We start from the raw sequence: 17,633 nt of genomic DNA on the forward strand, positions 1-17,633 counted from the left end.
AGTTTGGTGGGAATTAAACTTTTAAATGAAGAATTATATGCAGAAGTACAGGAACACTGACCAGCATGGGTGCGGTCATTGAAAGTGGCATAGCCAATCTGATTCTTCCTCGTGCATAATTATTAGCACAGCTTCAGGAGGATGGTGGAGAGCAAGCATCTGGAGCTCTAACTCAAGCTCTGTTCTGTGTGCTGTTCCGAATGAGTTCATGACCTCGTGCCCATATTAGTGGAGCAGAGAGAGACTCGTATTTTAAATTACACGCTTAGTCATACTTCTTACACATTGAATGGACTGTCAGAAGGCTCTTCTACTGACACAGTGAACAAACACTTTTCATACAATAGGCACATTCGGAACTGTAACTTGTTTGGAGTAGGAACTTTTGGTCAAGGAGGGCTTTATAGCTGAACTGCTTTTATCCACCCTGCCTTCTTCACAGGATTGATGTGGAAGCCCAGGAGGGACAATGAAGAAATGTTTCTGCCAAACTGTAAAGTGCCTCCTCCAACAGGCAATATTAGAATCACTGCTGTCCCCAGGAGTAAGGCATTCCTAGCACAATGCTGGGCTCCGTGACTGAGTATGGACCAAGTGGGGCTCCTTGTGCCAGTGGCCTCTCAGTGGGTTGCTAGCAGGGCAGAGCGGTCCCCCTCATCCTATCAAGTGCCGTGTCTTCCTAACAGGGACCCTCCGGGAGGATGATCACCTCTCTTCTGATCTTGCTGAGGACATCTGCCATCCCACATTCATCAAAATGACCAAACTTACCAGCAAGGAGTCTGAGAATCCCTTCCCAGTCTGGCCCAATTCACCCTTAGTTTCCTACTGCTCTTTTTACAAATGACAACAAACCTAGTGCCTTAAGACAGCACAGATTTATTATCTGACCATTCCAGGGCTCAGAAGTCTGAAATAGGTTTTACCCGGCTAAAGGTGCTGTGCTATAGAGCTGTGTCCCTTCTGGGGGCTTTGGGGGAGAACGCACCCATTCCCTTCCCAGGATCAAGGGGCCACCTGTGTTCACGCCACTCGGACTTCTGCTTGTTACAGCTCCTTCTTTGACCCTCTTGCCTCCCTCTTGTGAGGACCCTCATGATGACGCTGGACCCACCCTATAATCCAGGATCATCTCCCCATCTCAGATCCTTTACTTTGTCACATCTGCTGAGTCCATTTTGCCAAGTAAGGTAACATATCCCCAGATTCCAGGGATCAGGACCTGGACATCTCCGGGGTCTGTTTTTTGGTCCATGACACCGATCCTCCTGGGTTCATTTCCCGCAACTTTCCTTTCCAATCCACTGTGTATCCCTAGCATATGCCAGGTTCCTTGTGCCTTCACAAACGCAGGTCCCTCTGTTGTAGTCAGTGACGGCGCAAGGTAGTGGTGAAGACGTCTAATTCTGGAGTCGGACTGTTGTGGCTCAAGTCTGAGTCTTCCAATCACTTGCTAACTGGATTTGGGCAAATAGTTGTTGCTGTTGTTTTAACCTAGATCTAAATACCAGATTACAAGGAAGCATTACCGAAATGCAGACTGCAGAATGTTCTGCAGACACCAAAGGCCTGGTTTCTTGGAGAAATCCCTATTTTGAAGGGTGGTGTGTCAGGGGGGAGGGGATCGTTTAAAAGAATAAAAGAGACAATAACCAAATTGGATGCGTAGGCCCAGGCTTGGATGTGGATTTACCAACCATCAAAAGGCATCTGTGGGATAGGAAATCCGAATCTAAACCAGTGCGCAGAGGCTCATGAGGGATTATAAGTGTACTAATGGCATGCTGTTAAATATTTCTGAAGTTTTTCTGGAGACATACACCATAAATACAGCGATATATTCAAAAGTACCCTTTCAAAGCAAAAGGACACTATATTTGGGATCTCTTTAAAGATGTGCTGAGAAAAAAGGAAAGGGGGAGGAAACGAGATGGCCAAAACGTTAACCGCTGAAGCTCAGTGACTGGCACCTGGAAGGTGACATTATTCTACTTTTCCACTTGAAATCTTCCTCAATGCGTCTCTGTAAAAATAAATCTCCTAGGAAGCTGTTCTTTCCCAGGCTCTGCCAGAAAGTCAGTGGTCCCTCTCTCCACCCCCCGGAACGGTCAAGGCAGGGAAATGCCGCCCAATTACTCAGGCCGCCAAGCAGGTGCGGGGCTAGTCAGGTGCCGGGCCTGGCACGTACCGAGCCCGCAGGTGCGCGGCGAGGCAGGTGCGGGGCGAGGCAGGTGCCGGGCCTGGTACGTACTGAGCCCGCAGCTGCGGGGCGAGGCAGGTGCGGGGCCGGGCAGGTGGGCGGCGGCGTGTAGCTGCGAGGTCGGGACCAGAAGCCCTGCCGGGACGGGGCGCCCAACGATGCACCTGTCCCAGCGGCGACCTCCATCTGCCCTAAAGGAACCCAGTTCCTGCACGTGGCACGCGACGGCTGCGGCGCGCGGGGAAACCCCGCGGGGGCGCTTCTGACGGTCACCGGATGGCAGCCGGCTCGCGGGCCGGTGTGCTTCTTCTTCCGGCCACCTCAGTCTGCTCGACGTGGGCTCCGGACCGCGCCGCCCAGGGCCTTTCCACGCACCCCCACCGGCCGCGAGCGCCGTAGCCCCCGGACCCCGGAAGCCAGGCCCGCGGCGGGTGGGAAGCCGGGTCCCCTCCCTCCCCACGCCCAGGATACTTCACCTCCCGCCCTCTCGACGCCCTTGCCGGAATGTCGAGATTGCGCCTGCGCGGGGGTGGTCGCACGGCATGCAGCCCCGCCCGCACCTCGCTAAAACTCGCGATACCTCACCCCTCCCGCCGGCCCGCCCACCCCAACGGCCCGGCCGACCTGGAAAGTTCTAAACCCCTGCGCACGCGCTCTGAGGGCCTTAACGTCCGTGCTCCGCCCTCCCGTGGCCACGCCCCTTTCCGCCAGGGAGGTTCCCGTCGCCGCGTCTTGCCAATCATCCACTCCTTCCCTCGGGCGACCTCGCAACAGGTCTCTGATTGGCTGATCATGAGAGCCTACGCCGAGGAGGGTCGGTGACGATAGGCTGTGAGCCGGTCCCGCCTACCGGAGGTTTACGCGGGAGGCAATTGGCTGGCGCCTCCGTCCAATCAGCGGTGGGCTGTCGGATTCAAACCGGGATCGTTGGGCCTGTGGGCGGTTGGTCGCAGTCGAATCAGTTGCTTTGGCCGGACCCGGACGTGTGGCCCGCTGCGCCCGCTCTTTGCGCCCCGTCGCTCCCGCCCGCCCGCAGGATGGCCCACAAGCAGATCTACTACTCGGACAAGTACTTCGACGAGCACTACGAGTACCGGTGAGCGGGGCCGCCGGCGGGGCTGCCTCAGCCGCGGAACCGGAACCGGGGCCGGGGTCGCAGCGCGTCTGCCGGGGTTCGCGTCAGGGCCCGAGGTCGAGGTCGGGTCTGGGGGCGGCCGGGGCGGCAGCGCGGGGCCCGGGGCCGAGGCGGGCGGCCCGCTATTCCCTGCCCTTTGTTCGCGGCGGCGAGCGGGGCGGGGGGTGCGGGGTCCGCTCCCATCCCTCGCCGCCGCAGCCCGGCAGGGGCTCCCCCGGCCTCGGTGCGCGGCCGGGCGGCTCTGGGCCTCGCGGGCACTTGCGGTGGGGCCCAGCGGGGAGACGGGCCGCCCGGGGCGGGGCCTCTGGCACCTCCCGACGCGTCCCGGGGGCCGGGCGGGGCTCCGGGCAGGGGCTCCGGGCGCGGTCGGGGACGCCAGGGCGCAGCCGCCGGTGGCTTGGCTTTTGTGTGGCGGTGCGTCGGGGCGGTGGGGGCGTGCGCGCCGCGGGGCTTGGCGGGCGAGTAGCCGGAGTCGGGGCGGTAACCCCGCGCTCCCGCGTCGCGGCCCCGCGGAGGTGCGGGTTCCGGCCTAGTGCTTGTGCGAGCCGGACTTGAGCTGCGATTCGGGCAGCCTCTTCCTGAAGTGTGCACTTGCACGTTCGATTTGTGCTTGTGTTTTACTGATGCGTGGGTCCTTTTGTAAATACAAGCAGGTTTAGGCCTGTTGAATGCTACCCGGATCAAGTTATTAGAGGGCTGTGCGGATTTAAGCTCCTAAAAAAAAAGCCGGAGATCAGCTTTTTCAGGGTTCTCTCCACAATGAGCCGTCCGCCCTCTGGAAGGTACCTCGTGTTACCTGAGGAGCTCCCGGCTTCATTGGCCTCCCCTCCCACCCGCGGCCCCTCCCCGCCCCCCCAGCAAGCCCGTCGGAGAAACAAACGTTGGATTGGGAAATACTTTCCTGACCTGTAGTTAGGAAACGGTCTCCCTGACGTTAAGTAGAGGTGGAGTTACGTGAGTTTGGAGCTGTCGAAAACTTCTCCTTTGTGGTCAAACCTCGATGAAGGTGAGCCTGTTTCCATGATTAGCGGGCAGGGAGGGGCTGTGCCTTCCGAGTGACACATGGGTGCGTTCGTAGGGTTGTACAGAATGTGAGTCCAAACAGCTAGCTAGCGTTCCGGTGCTCTTTGGGGCTGATGGGTAATTGACGTAGAAGGTAGACGTGAGATTATTTGCAGAGCCTTAAATGTAGACGTTAGAGCAGCATTTCAAGATACCATACGAAATGCATGTTAATTGGCTGTTTATGTCATCAGTAAGGCTTTGGGTCAAAAGTTGGCTCTGAGTGAGTTTTGGGGGAATCATGTTATATGTGGGTTTTCGTCCGCGCAGGGTGTCAGCGCCCCAAACCCCGTGTTGTTCAAGGGTCAACTGTAGTTCACTGGAATTAGTAAAAATAGTAAGCATAATTTCATTTGGTGGCCTCATGGCAGATCTAGCAACATGATACAGTTGTTCTAAGGTTCACTTTTTTTGTGTAAGTAATTCGAGATGGGTATTTAATTCCCCAGCCACACACTATAGAGTTTAAGTTGGTGACTGTTTAGTGCTTATATGGGTTATGGGTTCAGTTTTCTTTTGTGCCAGAAAGTGTGACTAACCAGATTGCACCTTCCTCATATCCATAGCCAACTGACTCTCAGGTAGATAGATGTTTTATACTGGTCAAAAAATGTGCTTAGTGGTTGTCGATGACTGTATAACTTTACTGCTACTGGAAATGGTAAAAATGGGTCTGGGAATTGTGATTTATAAAGAGCTTTTTACTGCTGTTAAGAGGGGTGCAGACTTGTCTTTAAGAATTTTTACAAAGCTACAATTGTACACGTTATTGATGTTTTGACATTGAAGGAGTATTGCATGTCTTCTTAAAAAAAAACTTAATACAATTTTGGATATAGGTCATATCCAAAGAATAGAAGATAGTTATTTATGGATAGAAGTCAGTAACTTACTGGAAAACTGAACGTCTTTGTGCTAGGTCGCCAGGTACACATATATACGTGGGACTTGGGTTTGTTTTTTGCTTTTTATTTGAACAAAGCAACTTGTAGAGTATGCAAGGACTCATCTACTACAGATCTATAATGTTTAGTAATGGGAAACCACAAATTAACTGTAACAAATTATTTTTTCCTATTAGGTAAAAGTCTACATGGGTCTGAGATGTCAGTTTTACAATCAGGAACCATCCTCAATTTACGCTTCTGTGGTCTTAGATGGCTTCTCTGGCTCCCTGAGCATATTAGTCTGCTTCATAACCCATTAGGGAAGAACAAGGAAAAGAGTTGGGCATGTTCTTTCCTTTTGAAGACCGTTTCCATAAGTTGCATATTCTTTGCTTATATCTTATTGACCAGGATTTAAGTCACCAGAGATAGCTGTATGGGAGGCTGGGATGTTTTGGATAACCATGAGCCCGACTTGGGTTTGGGGATTCTATTCCTGAAGAACATTGAAACAGCAAGCAGTCTCTTAGAGAAGAAAAGGCAAATCCTAAACAAAATGCTTTCTGCTTTTGGACTGTATATTCTTCCTGTTTTGAACATTAGGCCATCAAAAATCAGAATTAAAGGTAGTAGACAGCCCTCAAGATTGATGCCAACAGTAATGTAACAAGAGTTGCTTTAAAGATCTTTGATTATTTTGAACTCATGTATTAAGTATCCTAAAAATGCATTTATAAAGTGATCATAATTGTAGGAAAGGTATATTTGTTAATACTCGGCTATATCTCTTAACAGGCATGTCATGTTACCCAGAGAACTTTCCAAACAAGTCCCGAAAACCCATCTGATGTCTGAAGAGGAGTGGAGGAGACTTGGTGTCCAACAGAGTCTAGGCTGGGTTCATTACATGATTCATGAGCCAGGTAGGTGTTTCCGTTTAGGAAAGCATCAACTGAAATAAAAAAGTAGTAGTGGTTGTGGTTGTTGAAAATTGTTAAGTAATATTGACATTCAGTGGTATTCCCAAAGTAACCCTGGTAAGTTTGACTATTCTTGGATGGCTGATTCCTTTCTTCCCTAGGAAGAATTCCAGTTTTGTAGTAAATAATACCACATGAGTGAAAGTAATGCATTATTCTACCTGCAGAAAGGTAAGGAGTTAAAAAAGTCAATTCCATTTTATTTTAAAACGTGTCATTATTAATAAAATATTTTGCTGTAAGTGTAACTCTGATGTCCTGTCTCTGAAAACTGAGAACTCATTTTAAAACATCTTAAGTGTCCTTAAGTTCTTAGCGTAGAAGTTAATGCAATTTGAAGCGATTTGTCTTTTCCTTTAGTATTCTATTAAAAGATAATTGGGATCTACCACATTAAGGTGAAATAAGGTAACCTAGTGAGTGAACCTTGTTGTGTTATGTTGTTATGAGTGGTTGTATTATTGTGTGGATTTTACCGGAGTTTCCCAGATACGAAATGGTAAACTAAACTCGTGGGGTTAAATTCTGCTTTTGCGTTATCAGTAAATAAATCAAACTTAAACAATTTATAATGCTTTGAGCAAAATTTGAGGGCATGCTATAGAAACCGAATTAGGTGGAACTAGAGCTTGTTTTCTGCTCTTGTTAAAGAAAAGCAGCAATAGCAAAGGAAACTGACTTAAAACTTTCTTGGGATTGGGGGCATTTAATTGTATTGGGGTTCAAAAGCTCTTTCTCCAGCTAATACCAGAGCACATGAGGAACTTAACTCTAGAATCCTGGGCTCCCACCTAATGAAACAATCTTTGGGAATGGGCCCCCGGGATCTGCACTTTTTACGGGCTGGTGGTTTTTGAATTTGGTGTTAGGTGTCTTTCCTTTTCATTGGAATTGAGATTCTAAAGGTAGAAACCATTCTCCCCGAAGTGGCTTCTCTACTTAGCATCTCTTTTTCCAGGGTAGGTGAAACTAAATAAAACACTGGCACACTGTGGGGAATGTCATCATCAGGCGGTTTTGTTCTGTTTATAGTTGACAGTGACTTTTGAAGCAGAATTTATTTCAGATATTTCTATAAATGACAGTTGATCATAGATTTATTTTGGTTTAATTGAGAATTTGGAATTTTGGTTGAATGAATGTAAGTTAACCATATTGTATTAAAATTATATAAAATATTTTGTTTCCACAGAACCACATATTCTTCTCTTTAGACGACCTCTTCCAAAAGAGCAACAAAAATGAAGTCTATCTGGGGATCGTCAATTAAATCTTTTTCACATTTAATGTATATGTGTATATAAGGTAGTATTCAGTGAATACTTGAAGAATGTACAGACTGTTGATCCGTACCTGTGCATGAGCTGTATTCTTCACAGCAACAGAGCTCAGTCAAATGCAACTGCAAATAGGTTACTATAAGGTGTTTAAGATAAAATTTCTTCTAGTCGGTTTTTCTCTTAATATAAGTGCCTGTTTGACTTTACCTGTTACTTTTGTTAAATAAAGTTTGTATGTTGCATTTATTATTGAAGTTTTTGGGGGTTTATTTTCTTAAGGTTGACTTGTGTCTATCGAGGTTGTTAGATGATTTCAGTTCTACAATTTTGGTCTGGAGAAAATAAATTTACTTTAAAGAAATAGGATTAAATGGTTTAGAATAGCTTGGTTTGGGGAGGGTACGACTTAATTCACTTATGAAGAAACAGTTTAATGGAGACAGTTCATAACTCTATTGCTGGTTTAGTTCCTGGAGACTTGTGCAGTTGTGTCTAAGGACCACCACATCTAATGGCCTTGAGGGAAACCATTATCCCTGTTTCTGTTTTACTCCATGTGCCAAGTAGGGGTAATGTTTCCTATAAAATAGCACAGCATTTTAAAATGTAAAACACCATTCCATACATAGTTTGTGTCTGCCTGTAATTTGTCTTTTTAGCTGCTAAAGAAATATTCCTGAATTAATGCAAACATAGACAATCTTATCTGCTGTGCTGGGGAAAACTTTGAAGTGAGCTGCCCGTAAACACCGGAGTCTGGTGGTCCTCTGTATGCTCCTCTCCTGAGAAAGGGGTGTCTTTATACAGAAACAGGACCGGAAACGCTCCAGGTGGTGCTGAACAGCAGCCCAGAACTTACTTCTGCCCCCAGGGACCCATCCCCTACAAGTCCCCGACTAGCACGCCAGGGAGGCTCAGGGATTGCTAAATAAAGGGAGCCGTGACCCCGCGGCAGCCCCCGACAAGGTAACCGCCGCACGCCAGGCCTGTCGGGCGTGTTTAGGCATGTTTAACCCACCCGCGGGTCCCACGCGAGAACACCTGGGGGGGCGGGGGGGACTGGGCGCTGCCTGCATTTGCCGCTTTGAGTGGTACCTAGTAGTGAACGAACCAGGCCTCCCTGCGGGGGCAACGCTGACATGCCCAGCCCGCATACCTAACCTAGCTCCCGGGCCCCGTGCTCCCGCGGACCCACCCTGTCCGGCCCCCGCCCAGCCGCACCGCTCTTTACAGCAGCTGGAAGGGACTGGGCAGTCTGGGAATTCTCTTTCGTGTTTACTGCCCAGTGCTCCAGCCCCTGGCGGTTGACTGCACCAAGGCCTCCTGGCCTCCTGGGCCTGGGGTCCATGTGCTCCGCTTCGGGTGCTACCGGCCACACCGCATCCCGGGGCTGAGCGCCGCCTCTTCCGAGGGGAAGGCCGCCGCCGGTAGGCGGGGCATGGCCGCCGGCGCGCGCCCTTCCGGCCGGAAGTAGGGGGACGCGGGGCGGGCCGAGGCGCGTTTCTGTGACGCACTTCCTGGCGTCCGCTCCGAAGACGGAAAAGCGGGGAGCAGGAGCGCCGCGCGTCTGGACCGCCAGCCGACGGGGCGGCTGCTGGCCTCCCGGGCCGGGCCTCCTCCGAGCCGCGCGCCATGGCGTCGGAGGGGCCTCGGGAGCCCGTGGGCGAGGTGAGGACGGCGCCCCGGAGTGGGGGCGGGCGGGGGACAGCGCGGGGCGCCGGGGCGGCCGCGGTTAGCCGGGGGAGGCCGCAGGCGCCGGGAATGCGCCCCCGCGCCGGCTCGCCGCGCTCGCGTCTAGGAGCTCCGGCAAACGTTGGCTGAAGCGCTGGCCTCCGCTCGGCCTGCTCGGCAGCACCGCTAGATGGAGCCCTGGCGGCCGCGCCAGTCGGCCTTCGAGTGGTTTCCGAAAGTGTCAGAGTCCGTCTCCCAGTGCGGCTCTGAAGACCAGAAGAGCAGAGTTTACGTTCAAACCCCAAGGCTCTGTGACGGCAGAATGTCCTCCTAGCAGGGCTCGCTTTTGCTTTTCAGCAAAACAACTCTTAGTGGTTCGCTGAGCGACAAGCAAGGGGTTTACGTAACCCTTCTTTTTTGAGAAATTTGATGGAGGTAAACTTCCGCAGTGCGTTTGAGTCAGCCATTCCGCGGCTGGCTTTGCCCACGGCAGCTTTCGGTTCTCGGTTATCCGTAGCTACAGCGGGGAAGGTGACACACCTGTACTGCAGGTTAAGGCTGAGGGAACGTTGTAAGTTGTCCTGACTCTGTCACCTGGATTGGATTTTATTTCCGCTTTCATTGCTTGCTCCCCCCCACCTCCTTTAATATTTAGTAGACCACTTCTTTTAGTGAAAAACCCCTGGGGGAGAGGTTGTTAGCAAACAGATTCTTGTTTTTCTGAGGTTGCAGTATTTGAACAACAGACACTCCTGGGACTGGCATTTCTGGGACTGCTAGAACCCAGCGACTTTCCTTGGGTTTTTTGTTCACATTTGCTTTACCTCCAAATGTATGTAGTCACCCTCCTCCCCCCACTTTTTTCCTCAGGGCTTCAAGTTGTCAGCAGATGTCAAACCATTTGTCCCCAAATTTGCTGGGCTCGGTGTGGCATGGTCAGAGTCTTCGGAAGCACGTGTGTTCCCTAGCTGTGCAGCCGCCTACTATCCGTGTGTTCAGGAGCTCCCTGTGCCTGAGTATGTATCGTTCTCAGTGTCTTGCCTTCCCTGGGGACTGAATGGGGATTGCACTTTCAAGTACGCTGCACCTAACATAGTGTTCTCAGTACGACCAGAGGATGGGATGCTCCTCAGCCAAGAACGGCCTGAGGTAGTGGCACGACTTAACCGTGTCCTACGCCAAAAACGGAAACCTCAACTCTCCATACTCACGCAGTTATTTTGGGCAAAGAAGGTGTGGAGGTTGCATTGCATTCACTAGTAAGAAATGCAGTTTCAGGGTTTATTTGTGCATGGGATCTGAAACACATGTCTAACGGGAGATGAGATGGCTGGGGGTGTAGAGAGGAAACGGGGCAAAGACAAGCCCAGAGAAATCAGCATGCTCTGTGGTTTTAGGGTGTAACATTGTAAAATCTTGCTTGGGGAAGGAGAAGGAGTGAGGCTTGCAACCATGGCTGCTCTTTTGTCGGATAGCTCTTTGGAAATTGCTGAGTTTTGCTTTCCACTATTTTTCTTTAGAAATGTCCTGTGGAGGTGGATTCTAGAAGCTTCGGTTATAAAATTCTTCTAAGTTTGAGTTGAAAGAAGGCTTATGTTGGTTTTTCAGTTTTCCTTCTCAAGTTTCATTCTTTAGGTACTTATACAGTGGTTTGCGTTAATAGTTGAATTTAGGAAAATGTGCGTTAAACCTTTCATGTAATTGTGTAGAGTACTTGGTAGACTTTTTAAAGGTATGCATCACCTTTATGCTTATGTAAGAATCCTTGTCTTTGTGTTCCTTTAATGTGGGTCATACTTGTTTCTTTCTCATGCCTGTGTAGTGTTGATTGCATACTTCATATAAATTCTAGATTCGTATTCACAAGAATGAAATTTGAAATGAATAATAAAACCATCGAGTTGTTTGGTGTATATAGGTTGTATTTTTTGACAAAGTTGAAGTACTGCTTGTATGTGCTTTGCTAGGAATACTGAAGTTTTCCACTGAGATTTCATCCTTTGTTAAAGGAAGGTTGGCATGGGTCTCATTTGGGTTGTTCCCTACCTTGGGTGGTTCACAAAGTAAAGTTAAAATATATTTCACTCAGTGACAAGGATTCGAAGCCATCTGCTGGGTGGGATTCCAGTTACCCAAAATAAAGGTGGAAAACATTCTTACAGCTAAAGTAATGTTCTGGAAGTAGCATGAATCGAGAAGAATCAGAAGCTTAAGGATGTGCACTGCTGAATTTAAAAATTAGGTTTCTTAACCTCTTACCCTTTTTTAGCTTTGATTTAAAAAATAATTATTTATAACCAAGGAAAAGATTGGGTGACAATATTCCTGCCTGACGAGAAAACAGTTAAGGACAAAAGAGGCGTGAAAGCAGAGGGGCAGGGTTAAGAGGGACAGGAAGGAGCCTTTGAAGGGGACAAAACGGGGTACTTTACATATTTGAGAACCCATTACCTGGTCCATTCTGATCGAGGCTAAGAAGTCTGCTTGAGCCAGGTTTCCTGTAAATGGAGATCTCTGCGATGAAAAAACAGAGTAAGGAGCTTATGTTGTCTTTCCTGCCTGTCCCGCTGCCTGTCTCAATCCATGAGGTTGGCAGGAGGTGTCATGTTATTTTTACACCTGAGAAACTGGGGCTGGAAACGTGTGTTCAAAGTCATTCAGGTAGGCGGCGCCTGAAGCAGCGTGACCGTCCTTTCTTCTGACCTGCACTCAGCCGGACTCCCCAAAGCTGCTTGCACCGCTGGCGACGACTGTTTGCTGAGCATTTCAGCGTGTTGTACTCTGCTGTCAGCTGTGGGCGCTTCTGAGTGGAAGTCTCAGCTGTGAGACCTAGTAGTCCTGGACGGAATAGTCCTGGCTCCGGTCTGTTTGGTGGCTGGAGGAGCTGCTGGAGCCTGACACGTCCTGGCCTGACGGCAGGGACTGGTGCAAGACTACTGGGGCGACTGTCAAGGACGAAGGACCAGGCGAAGTGCTTGGGGGAGCCCGCACGGTACAGCTGCAAAGACCAGGTGTGCTGGGTAGGAGGTAGGGTGCTGCTGGTCGTGTCCTGCACGGTGTCGGGACGCTCACTCCTGGATTCTCATTCAGCTTGAAGGGAGAGGGGCATGAAGCCTCAGACTGGGTTCCAGGCACTGAAACTCGGGAAGGTATACATGGAGCCCTGCCGCCAGGAGAAAGGCTCCCGGGTGGTCCCTGTGGGTGGTGGCAGGAGAGAGGCTGTGGTGGTTTCTGGCTGAGTACGTGCAGAGTGGGGGGTGGGAAGAGGGGCCGTTTGGGGACCAGCAGCTCAGCTTGGACTCCAGTGCCGGTTAGGGAAGAGTGAGCTGTTGTGTGGGAACCACCTGTGGGTTGGAGAGCGAGGCCCGGAGCTGGCGAAGGTGCCCGACTGCGAGTACGTATGTGAAGTCTGAGCAGAATGAGGAGAGGTTTGGACTCTGAGTCTGACTGGAGAGAAAAGGAAAGTGCCGAGGAGGGCCCTCCACGGACGAGCCTTTGGAAGGTGGGACCGGGTTGCAAGTCCAGGCTGGTGGAACTTTTCAGGTGATCTGACAGAAGGGCCAGACCCGCAGATGCTGTGACGAGGAGGCGACTGGGCTTGCAGGAAGGATGTCCTGGAGACTCGGGATGGTTGGTAGGGATGGGGCGGGGGGAAGTGGACACAGAGGTCAGTGGGTGTTGTGGGTACGGGGGAAGGCGGGGCGGCCTAGCTGCAGGAGAAGTGCTGCTAATATACAGGGAGGGGTGGGTGAGAAGGTGGGCGTACGGGCGTGTGTTCTGGGCTGGGGGTTGTCTGCGTAGTTTGTGGCAACTGGAATTTTACAGACAAGCTGCTTGAAGCCCCAACGGATGCTGTGGGTTGTTGCCATGAGATTTTACTGGGTGTTGTGCTCCGCATATAATTGTATTGGCCTTGAATGGAAAGCAAAAAACCAACTTCCCAGAGTAAGAAAGACCAGTGAGGACTTGTCCAAAGTGGAGAACTAGATTTTTGAATTGAGCCAGGACCCAAACCGAGGGCTCTGGGTTCACGGGTGTAGGGTTGCTGGATGACGGCAGCCTTCACAACCGCTGGACCCTGCCTCCCTTTCCTTCTTTACCTAAATTTCATTGGTCTGTTCATTTATCTGGTTTTTGGACTTGGGATACCATCTCTTTTGCTATGTTTTGCTATCAGCCCCTCTTTGCCCACTGCCCTTGTGAAGAACAGATCCCCCCCCGCCCCCGCTTAGATTTTCTGAGCTTCCAAATAAAATAAAACAGGGATTCGCATTTGGGAACAGGATGATGCTTTAAATCATTTTCTTCTCTGCAAAGAATAGCACTAGGCCAGGTGTACTAAAAAAGTACAGTAAAAAGGGTTTTTCTTGGGTTTTCATTTGGAATAGCTCATTACTAGAGTTAGTGAATGATCTTCCTTGGTGTGAACTTACTGTAAAATATCGTGGGCTCAGAGACACCAATAGCAGGCTGTCCAGTTAGGTAGTGCATGTATGTGGATGCAGGGCATTCTGGCAAGTGTGTTTCAGTTCAGGTGTGGGTGGTGACGCCTTTGTCCTGCAGTGCAGGCCCTTCCCTGCCCCAGAGCAGAAATACTGTGTATTTAAGAGTGCTTCCTGTGCCCGTACCTGCCGGCCACCCAGCCGTGAGAAGATCGTGCAGGGTGGCTCCTCGTGAGCTCTCATGTTCTGCCTTTCAATGGACCAGCACCCTTTGGGATTCCGTTGATTTTCTACAAGAAGATTTTCAGCTCTGGGAAGTCACAGAAACATCTGCTGGTGCTCACTTGTGGAAATGAGAAGGGTGTGTTTTGTGTCTTAGCTCATCTGCTCGGCCATTTCGCCATTGTGTCGTCTTTCATTGCTAGAGGATTGAAGCCTCTGGCTGAATACCAAATTTGCTCACAAAATCAGTGTTCAATTATATTTTGGTTTAGCCTTAGCAGCTTGAGCAAACGGGCATGAGGGTGTCCCCAGATGGCACCTGTCTCGCCGGTGGGTTGCAGCTCCCAGGCCACCATGGGCGCAGTGTCCCCTTCGCAGCCGTGGCCCTGCGAGGCCGAAAAGCACAGGATGTGGTGGTCGCGCTGGAGGTCAGATGGGCCGGTGGCGGCTCTGTGAAAGCCCCCTCCGCAGAGAGAATGGTCTGGGTGGCCCTTTAGGCCCCGGGTGGCTGTGGGAGGCTTTTGCAAACGTCTGACAGTGTGGGAGCGCAGAGCTGCTGAGGCGTCCCTGGGCTTTGCTGCTGCACATTGTGATGCCGTCCTGCCGTGGGCGGGCACCAGGCAAGAAAGAAATGCTAGGAGTTTTTATTCCACTATTGGAGATATCTCAGTGCCAGAACGAATGACCTCAAAATAATAAAGAGTTTAAACGTGCTTATTATAGAATAGCTCCTTGGTTTGTGGTATGAAATCCGCAACTAAAACATACCCGTCTTATTTAGGCAGAAGCTCTGTACTGAAGATGTGGCCTTCGGAGCTTCACCTTTCCTACCTCAGTATTTATCTTCTGAGCTTGCTCTTCATCCGTGCCGTTACTCTCCTTACCCCGTGGAGTGCTCACAGAGCGGCTGCCCAGTGCCCGGCTCCCAGTATGCTTGCGGCCGCCCCAGTGCGTACCGAGGTTTTCAGACCGTGAAGCCGCGAGGCGAGCAGATGTGCCCTGTCCCACAAGACTCAAAAGCTTTGTTTAAGGTTAGCATGCCGCCGTGGTGGTGGTTACTGTAGCGTTTAAAATGGAAAGAGCTGGTAGGTTCTCACGTGGTATTTAAGTATTTTTTATCTTTTTTGTGTATTTAAGAATTGATTATTCTTTTTTGAAATGGTGGTTGTGAATCCTTATGGTTTTGCGATTTTAAGCCTTTTTTTAAATGGTGCTAGTTTTCTTTAATTCATGTGAATTTTTAATTTTTCCTGCAGAAAAAAACATATGAGCAGAAGTTTGACAGCAAGAAGGCTGATGGATCTCTGTCATCTGATATAAAATCAGGTAGAGGTTCACATCCTGTGTCCATTCACGCTGACGCAAACTTGAAACCAGGTGAAAATGACAGACTATCTGATGTTATATTGTCCTTTCCGGCCCGCCCCAGAAAGGTTACTGTTCTTTGTACACCTGTTTCTGCGGAGGCCATTGGACTCTGAGGGGATTCTGGAGGCCTCTCCGCCCGGGGAGGGACCTGTTGCGGGCGGGAGGGGGGCTCTCTGGTGTGCTCTAGTTTGTGTAGGAAACGACCCAAAGTCACATGGCAAGTAGGGAACCCGCACAGGCCTCAAAACATGTCCTTAAGTGAATCCCAGCCGCATCCTCTGTACAGTATTTGACCATGTTCATTCCTGAAATAGCCTCTCTGGTGTTCTGTTGGGACACTTTTTAATAGGTGGAGAGTTTGTCTGCGGTTTGAATCCCATCATGAGCAATAGCAAACCTGGGGCAGTGTAGTTAGTCGGGGGACATGTCTGCTCTGGCCTTGGAAACCACTGTTCCGGGCTATGGCTGAAAGCTAGTGATTCTGTGTGGTGTAAATTACGGACTAGTGCAGTTTGATGGCTTATTTATAAAAAGAGCTAAAACCTTTGTAATCGTGTATTTACTGGGAATGACCAGTTGACGTGGATGACTTACATTACTTGTTATGTAAGTTTTTCTCTTTGTGTTGACTTCACTCAGAAACCATTTGGCGCATGGAAGTTTGCAGGGCAAGTTGAACAGTTAACCGTAATGATTGGCTTCATGGCCTTGCAGCCCACATCAGGATTCATTTGTATTTGAACGAAGGGATGCAGAAGAGAGTCCAAGTTTACTTCTACTTGGCTTTCTTCCAAAGTTCCTCTCAAGTGTGGAAGATTTATCCCTGAAAAGAAATTTGTTGGCATCTCTGTAAATTTGCAGAACTCTACAATGCGTATTAAGAATAATTAGGTCAGGTGGCAGTAACTAGTTCATCAGCTTTAGAATTATGCCTCAGATTTGCAGCAGGCTTTGCTTTTTTCTTCCTGGTGGCCCACCCAGAGCAGCTGGTGCTTGTGGTCATTTCTGTTTCCCACATTACACAGGTTGGCAACACTAGCAAACGGGAGGGCGTTCGGACAGTCCCGGGTTAGTGTGTCAGCAGCGATAGGCTTCCCGCCCTGCGGTTGAGGTGTGAATACGGGTCTTCACACAATACCTACCTTTTCACCCCTTTTGATTCTGTAAATACAGATGGTTATCCGAAGCGAACAGACAGGAAATCCGGAATCGTTGAAAAAAGTGGATCTGCCTCCAAACCTGAGTTTGAATTTACCAGGTTGGACTTTCCTGAACTGCAGGGTCCGGAACACAGTGAGATCTCAGAGACAGAGAAGCAGTCCAAGTGGGGGCCTCTGCGCTCCACCTCCGCTGACCTGTCTCTTCTCCGAGAGGTGGTGAAACCCGCCGTGGTGACAACGGAGGTGAGTGCGGGGCCTCTTCTCTGTTTCCCTCCTCCTCTTCTCTACCTTCCTTCTTTCTCCCTGCACACCTTTGCAGGTGCCTCACAGTGCACTGCATCTTCCTGTGAGGGCCTGGCTTCCTTGTGAGGACCTTCTGCTTGGACTCCTCCCAGCCTGGCGTGGCCCCCAGTACAGCTGTTCGTTTAAAAGAATCACCTGATTCTGGTGCTTTCTAGCTACAGGGGACGGAGGTCGGATTCCGGCACGGGTCCCGGTCCCGCTGTGTAGACAGCCCCTGGTGATCACCTCACTCCCAGCATTGCATTCCGACAACACGTTTACAAGCACAAACAGATTGTTTTAATCCAGCAGTAATAGGTCAAACTGCATAGGGTAGCCTCTGATTTTTCCAGGCTTTTTATCCGTATCTCTCTCATTGATGAGATCATAACCTCAGCAGAAGTAATCACTGTGTGTTTTGTTTGCCACTTAATGATTTTAAAATATGCTGTGTTCCACATTTGGTCTTGGAGTTTTAGTCCATCCGGGTTCCAGGAAAAAACGACATGAGGTTAGTAGTCCCTAAGGTGGCTTCTCACTGATTTCTGCCGAGAGAGGGTGGGAGGGCAAGGAGAAGGAGGAGACAGGGAAGGAGACAGCTCCCCCCTCCACGTACCTCTTGAATGGAGTGGGGACTTGGATGCACTTGGGTGCCTGGACATTGCCGACCAGAGGTGGGCAGGGTGATTGGTAGTGTGCACAAGGTAGCCCGTTCCGCACGCGGTGACCCTGACGCTGTGTGCCACGGCGCTTCCTTGTGGCTTAACTGTGACGAGGAAGGCAGGCTGGCCAGCTGGCATAGAAGAATCTGGTTTGGCAGCCGTGGGACCCTTTGGTCCTGGCTGGGTGTGTGGAGTAAACTGAGCCATCGAGGGGCTCCACGTCTGCCTCCCTGGTGGTCAGTGCATAACCCAAGCCTGTGAGCGCTCTATGGAAGTAGGACA

General features: G+C 50.2%; 2 protein-coding genes and 1 long non-coding RNA gene across 8 annotated transcripts in view; 2 read left to right on the forward strand and 1 right to left on the reverse strand.

Moving 5' to 3' along the window:
- Window positions 1–669: 669 nt before the first annotated feature.
- LOC145716956 (uncharacterized) lies at window positions 670–2,924 on the reverse strand. The gene is made up of 2 exons (XR_014139897.1): window positions 2,365–2,924; window positions 670–1,500 (listed from the first exon to the last, which is right to left on the reverse strand). It is a non-coding gene; the product is annotated as an uncharacterized LOC145716956 (long non-coding RNA).
- A 243-nt stretch (window positions 2,925–3,167) lies between these two features.
- On the forward strand, window positions 3,168–7,790 carry CKS2 (CDC28 protein kinase regulatory subunit 2). Its single transcript, XM_081802730.1, has 3 exons — window positions 3,168–3,296; window positions 6,080–6,207; window positions 7,457–7,790. Exons 1-3 carry the CDS (start codon window positions 3,238–3,240, stop codon window positions 7,507–7,509), a joined length of 240 nt encoding a protein of 79 aa, XP_081658856.1. The 5' UTR covers window positions 3,168–3,237; the 3' UTR covers window positions 7,510–7,790.
- Window positions 7,791–9,072: 1,282 nt separating this feature from the next.
- SECISBP2 (SECIS binding protein 2) overlaps window positions 9,073–17,633 on the forward strand; it is a 47,439-nt gene continuing 38,878 nt past the window's right edge. For 3 of the 6 annotated variants that reach the window (XM_081802736.1, XM_081802738.1, XM_081802739.1), the window contains exons 1-5: window positions 9,073–9,212; window positions 10,086–10,231; window positions 14,661–14,910; window positions 15,136–15,256; window positions 16,421–16,650. In XM_081802736.1, coding sequence (XP_081658862.1) covers window positions 9,177–9,212; window positions 10,086–10,231; window positions 14,661–14,910; window positions 15,136–15,256; window positions 16,421–16,650 — 783 coding nt within the window. In that variant the 5' untranslated portion in view covers window positions 9,073–9,176. Of the gene's footprint in view, window positions 9,213–10,085; window positions 10,232–14,660; window positions 14,911–15,135; window positions 15,257–16,420; window positions 16,651–17,633 lie in introns of those variants that run through there. The other 3 variants (XM_081802737.1, XM_081802740.1, XM_081802741.1) reach the window with 3 other exon arrangements.

Source organism: Leptonychotes weddellii, chromosome 14 (assembly GCF_054177405.1).
Source record: "Leptonychotes weddellii isolate Sample4059 chromosome 14, ASM5417740v2, whole genome shotgun sequence".
Taxonomy (NCBI): domain Eukaryota; kingdom Metazoa; phylum Chordata; class Mammalia; order Carnivora; family Phocidae; genus Leptonychotes; species Leptonychotes weddellii.

What these genes read in the sequence shown, in the direction of transcription:
- CKS2 (XM_081802730.1), top strand. Translation starts at nt 3,238, where the DNA reads ATGGCCCACAAGCAGATCTACTACTCGGACAAGTACTTCGACGAGCAC. An exon ending in GACGAGCACTACGAGTACCG is followed by an intron (nt 3,297 to 6,079) that starts GTGAGCGGGGCC and finishes ATCTCTTAACAG; the next exon opens with GCATGTCATGTTACCCAGAG. An exon ending in TTACATGATTCATGAGCCAG is followed by an intron (nt 6,208 to 7,456) that starts GTAGGTGTTTCC and finishes TTGTTTCCACAG; the next exon opens with AACCACATATTCTTCTCTTT.